The sequence below is a fragment of the Mobula birostris genome, chromosome 1, assembly GCF_030028105.1.
Source record: "Mobula birostris isolate sMobBir1 chromosome 1, sMobBir1.hap1, whole genome shotgun sequence".
Classification (NCBI taxonomy): domain Eukaryota; kingdom Metazoa; phylum Chordata; class Chondrichthyes; order Myliobatiformes; family Myliobatidae; genus Mobula; species Mobula birostris.
The window spans coordinates 85,554,386-85,560,073 of NC_092370.1; the positions used below are offsets into that span (position 1 = coordinate 85,554,386).

A 5,688-nucleotide genomic window follows, 5' to 3' on the forward strand; every position below is an offset into this window, starting at 1 on the left:
TAATTTGGTGACCAAAACTGAACACAATACTCCTGATTCGGCCTCACCAATGCCTTATACAACCTCATCATAACATTCCAGCTCTTATACTCGATACTTCGATTAATAAAGGTCAATGTACCAAAAGCTCTCTTTACGACCCTATCTACCTGTGACGACACTTTTAGGGAATTTTGTATCTGTATTCCCAGATCCCTCTGTTCCACTGCACTCCTCAGTACCTTACCATTAACCCTGTATGTTCTACGTTGGTTTGTCCTTCCAACGTGCAATACCTCACACTTGTCAGTATTAAACTCCATCTGCCATTTTTCAGCCCATTTTTCCAGATGGTCCAAGTCCCTCTGCAGGCTCTGGAAACCTTCCTCACTGTCTACTACACCTCCAATCTTTGTATCATCAGCAAACTTGCTGATCCAATTTACCACATTATCATCCAGATCATTGATATAGATGACAAATAACAATGGACCCAGCGCTGATCCCTGTGGCACACCACTAGTCACAGGCCTCCACTCAAAGAAGCAATTTTCTACCACCACTCTCTGGCTTCTTCCATCGAGTCAATGTCTAATCCAATTTACCACCTCTGCATGTATACCCAGCGACTGAATTTTCCTAACTAACCTCCCATGCGGGACCTTGTCAAAGGCCTTACTGAAGTCCATGTAGACAATATCCACTGTCTTCCCTTCATCCACCTTCCTGGTAACCTCCTCGAAAAACTCCAACAGATTGGTCAAACATGACCTACCACGCACAAAGCCATGTTGACTCTCCCTAATAAGCCCCTGTCTATCCAAATGCTTGTAGATTCTGTCTCTTAGTACTCCCTCCAATAACTTACCTACTACTGACGTTAAACTCACCAGCCTATAATTTCCCGGATTACTTTTCGATCCTTTTTTAAACAACGGAACAACATGAGCCACTCTCCAATCCTCCGGCACTTCACCCGTAGACAGCGACATTTTAAGTATTTCTGCCAGGGCCCCCGCAATTTCAACACTAGTCTCCTTCAAGGTCCGAGGGAACACCCTGTCAGGTCCCGGGGATTTATCCACTTTAATTTTTCTCAAGACAGCAAGCACCTCCTCCTTTTCAATCTGTACAGTTTCCATGGTCTCACTACTTGATTCCCTCAATTCCATAGATTTCATGCCAGCTTCCTTAGTAAATACAGACGCAAAAAACCTATTTAAGATCTCCCCCATTTCCTTTGGTTCCGCACAAAGCCAACCACTCTGATCTTCAAGAGGACCAATTTTATCCCTTACAATCCTTTTGCTCTTAATATACTTGTAAAAGCCCTTTGGATTATCCTTCACTTTGACTGCCAAGGCAACCTCATGTCTTCTTTTTGCCCTCCTGATTTCTTTCTTAAGTATTTTCTTGCACTTATACTCCTCAAGCACTTGATTTACCCCCTGTTTCCTATACATTTCATACAACTCCCTCTTCTTCTTTATCAGAGTTGCAATATCCCTTGAGAACTAAGGTTCCTTATTCCTATTCAATTTGCCTTTAATCCTGACAGGAACATACAAACTCTGCACTCTCAAAATTTCCCCTTTGAAGGTTTCCCACCTACCAATCACATCTTTGCCAGAGAACAACCTGTCCCAATCCACACTTTTTAGATCCTTTCTCATTTCTTCAAATTTGGCCTTCTTCCAGTTCAGAACCTCAACCCTAGGACCAGATCTATCCTTGTCCATGATCAAATTGAAACTAATGGTGTTATGATCACTGGAACCAAAGTGCTCCCCTACACAGACTTCCGTCACTTGCCCTAATTCGTTACTTAACAGGAGATCCAATATTGCATCCCCTCTAGTTGGTCCCTCTATATATTGATTTAGAAAACTTTCCTGAACACATTTTACAAACTCTAAACCATCTAGACCCCTAACAGTATGGGAATCCCAATCAATGTATCTCTTTATCTCTTTCACCTATCAACTTTCCAGCTCTTCACTTCACCCCCTCCCCAGTTTCACATATCAAATATTACCTTGTATTTCTTCCTCCCCCCCCACCCCAACCCCCAACTTTCTTACTCTGATCTCACTTTTTTTCTCTAGTCCTGTTGAAGGGTCCTGGAGAAACATCGACTTTTCCATTGATGCTGCCTGGCCTTCTGAGTTCCTCCAGCATTTTATGTGTGTTGTTTGGATTTCCAGCATCTGCAAATTTTCTCGTTTGCAGTTATAGCCTTCATTTCGAGAGGACTAGAATATGAGAACAAGGATGTAGTGCTGAGGCTTAATAAGGCATTGAGCAAACTGCACAGAGTATTGTGAGCAGTTTGTGTCCCTAATCTAAGAAAAAGGTGTTTGGCACTGTACTTCACTGAGTTGAGATCTGTGTATTTCACTGTACTTGTACACTTGACAATCCACAGGACTCAGCTTGAGAATTTCTCCCCACAAACCCCTCCAAACCATCCCACCTCCAGTAACTCCACTCTTCTCCTTAATCTCCAGAAGAAGTCAGCCATCTATGGACAACACCGCAGCAAGAGAGCAGCTTCACCCCTCACTATTTAGTCCACTCCAATCTTAGCAACTCAATGGACAATGAATAGAGCTAATAGAAGCTAATCCTCCCACCCTGACCTGTATTGTCACTGGAAAAAGGATCTTCCTCTGCCCCAGTAAGTGCAATTTCAGCTCAGCTGAGCAGAGAAAGCAGATGGAAATGGGCAGATATCAATTCAGGTTGAGAACTTTTGACTGATAGAGGGACGATAGTCAGGAAAAGAGGGGGTGGTCAGTCATCGGATGAAGGAGGGAAGAGTTAAAATATGGGGAGATGACAGGTTGAGGCAACAAAGGGCTGCAAATGATGGAATCCAATAGGAAAAGGAGGTGGAGAATGGACTCTTTCCCTTCAACCTTTCGGTCCAGATGGAAGGTCAGGACCCGAAATGTCAACTGTCTGTTATCCTCCACAGATGCTGCCTGACCTGTTGAGTTCCTCGGGTATCTTGTATGTTGCTTGCATCACATTCCAGACTATACAGTCTCTTGTGTCTCTGTTTTCAGATCAGTTTGTTCCAATGTGTTCCAAAACTGAGCTTTGATGAAACTTCCTATAATAGCTGTGAATGGAGGAGGAATATTTTACAATCATGCGATATCATTGAGAGCCTTCCAGAACTAGTGGGCACCAGAGGCTCAAGTGTATCCTGGATAAAGGTGACTATGTTTAAATTGGAAGCTATTGACTGTGGAATAGCATAGTATTGCAATAATCTGATGCTGTAATCACTGAGTAAACCTTCATTGAAAAAGGAAAAGAATAGGGAAGCAAGGTCCAAGTTCTCAACACTCTCTAAGATGTTTCTCTTGAACTCTCTACAGGATTTCAAATCAGATACGATAAATGATTTTTATGACTCCCTGACAAGTAGAGACTACATCTACCCCCTAAGATCATTTCAGGTGTTGGGGGATGAATATTAGGTGTCACTTCTTGACAATTTCCCTTTAATTAATTGTTTCTCAGTTCTGGCATCATCCTTGAAACCTTCTTCCAATTCTCCTGTATCCTTTTTATGATACTGAGGTCCAAATTGTTCAGAGTACTCTCAACTTGATCTGACCAGAATTAAATATTTGAGTGAGTTTCATCCTGTTGTGCTTTTCTTTTTCAGGTATTTAGCTTCCATTTCCTGGTGGAGGGAAGATTCTTGACAATATGGAAAACTGCAGAGAGGACAAATCTTCCACATCAAGAAAATGACTTTCACACTCTTTGCTGAAGAGTAATTCTCCTTGAATTATGCCTGGGATGCCTGACATGACGATGCCAGGATGTGGCACATCACTGGACTCAAATGACATCCTGCCCGCGCCCCCAGATGTCACCCTCTCTCCACATTCACATCCCAGCATCTCCCCTTGGCTGCTGTATGGGACAGAGGTTGTGACAGACGCTATCAACCAAACCAACCTGAATGCCACGAAGGAGTGCTCTCAAATCGAGATCCCCACTGAGGTGTATCTCATCCTGGGGCTAGTGAGCTTGTTGGAAAACCTACTAGTGGTCATTGCAGTACTGAAAAACAGGAATCTACACTCTCCCATGTACTTCCTCATCTGTAGTTTGGCAGTTTCAGACATCCTTCTGTGTCTATCCAAAGCTTGGGAAGCACTTACAATATCGCTGGTAAACAACCACAAAGATCTGTTCACACGAGCCTTTTTATTAAATTTGGACAATGTATTTGACTCATTAATATGCATTTCCTTCCTTGCCTCCATTTTTAACTTGGCTGCAATTACAACCGACCGATACATCACGATTTTCCACGCTTTGCGATACCACAACATTATGACAGGGAAGCGAGTTGCTTTTGTCATTGGAGGGATCTGGGTGTTCTGCACTTCCACCGGTGCCCTCATGATCAACTTTCACGACAGTCAAGGCATCGTCAGCTTCTATATTATATTTTTCCTGCTATCAGTAGTTCTTATTGTGTCCCTTTACATCTACATGTTCCTGTTGGCACAGATGCATGCTAAGAAGATTAGAACACTTCCAGGTCATACAGCCCACCAGGGAATCAATTTTAAAGGAGCCTTCACAATAACTGTCCTCCTCGGGGTCTTCATTTTCTGTTGGGCCCCTTTATCCTTGCACTTTATCCTCTTCTTACTCTGCCCTTCAGATCCGTACTGTGCATGCTTTATATCCCTCTTTCAAATTGACCTCATTTTTATTATGTGCCACTCAATCATTGACCCTCTTATTTATGCATTCCGAGACCCCGAATTATCCAATACTTTTAAGAAGATGATGTTCTGTCACAAAAAGCAACGGTATTTCCATGCGTCACCCAGTTTTTTGAACATTTAGTTGATCTGCACAGACTGGAAAAGTAGGCCGCCGTGCTGTGATTGCCAAGCTCAGGAGGGGCAGGTGATGGGGGCCAGATGCAATGATGCTGAGCAAAAAGTTTGAGTTCTTCAGAGTGAAAAGCACACACTTTTGTTGTGGCACTGAGGAGAATGCTGTCTTTCAGATGTAGTGTTAAACAATATAACACTCAATAGCAGCCAACATTCTGCCAGGGATAAAACAGTTTTTGGTACTGTTTCCACATCCGAGCTGTCTATTTTTAGTGATCTCTTTTTGTTGCTGTGTATAGTTTCTCTGTCCCTGTCAGTTGCAAGCGAGTGTTGGCTGTTCCACTTTGATTTGATTCAACTCATTCAGTGTCAACCACAATTGCTTTACATTGTTACATGATTTATTTTAACTTCTGGATTATAGGTGGCCTCATTCTGTATAATAGCTTTAAGTGGAACCTGTTTGCCCTCAGTACCTGAATGCCAAGTGAATCACTGAGAGGAAAAGAGCAAAGAAAATTCATTAGCATTGATCCAAAAGATTTTAAAGATCAAAAAGATTCATGCAGTTTTTTGCATACTAATGTAAATGTGATACATACTGTGATGTCAGTAGTTCTTGCTGCTCTAAATAACAGAGCATCAAGTGCAAGTAAATAATAACGAAGATCATAATGAGGTTGATTGTGAGACCAACTATCCTTCTTATTGTACAAAAGGTCCATTCAAGTGTGATAACAGCTGTCCTTGAGCCTGGTGGTATGCACTTTCAGGGTTTTGTATCTTCTTCCCAGCGGAAGAGGGGAGAACTGAGAATGTCTGGGGTGTATAG

General features: G+C 42.4%; 1 protein-coding gene across 1 annotated transcript; it reads left to right on the forward strand.

Moving 5' to 3' along the window:
• Positions 1 to 3,948: 3,948 nt before the first annotated feature.
• Positions 3,949 to 4,863, forward strand: LOC140189042 (melanocortin receptor 5-like; the record flags this gene model as incomplete). Its single annotated transcript, XM_072245771.1, has 1 exon — positions 3,949 to 4,863. A coding segment is annotated over one exon (915 nt), but the record flags the coding sequence as incomplete, so codon positions are not given.
• Positions 4,864 to 5,688: the final 825 nt, after the last annotated feature.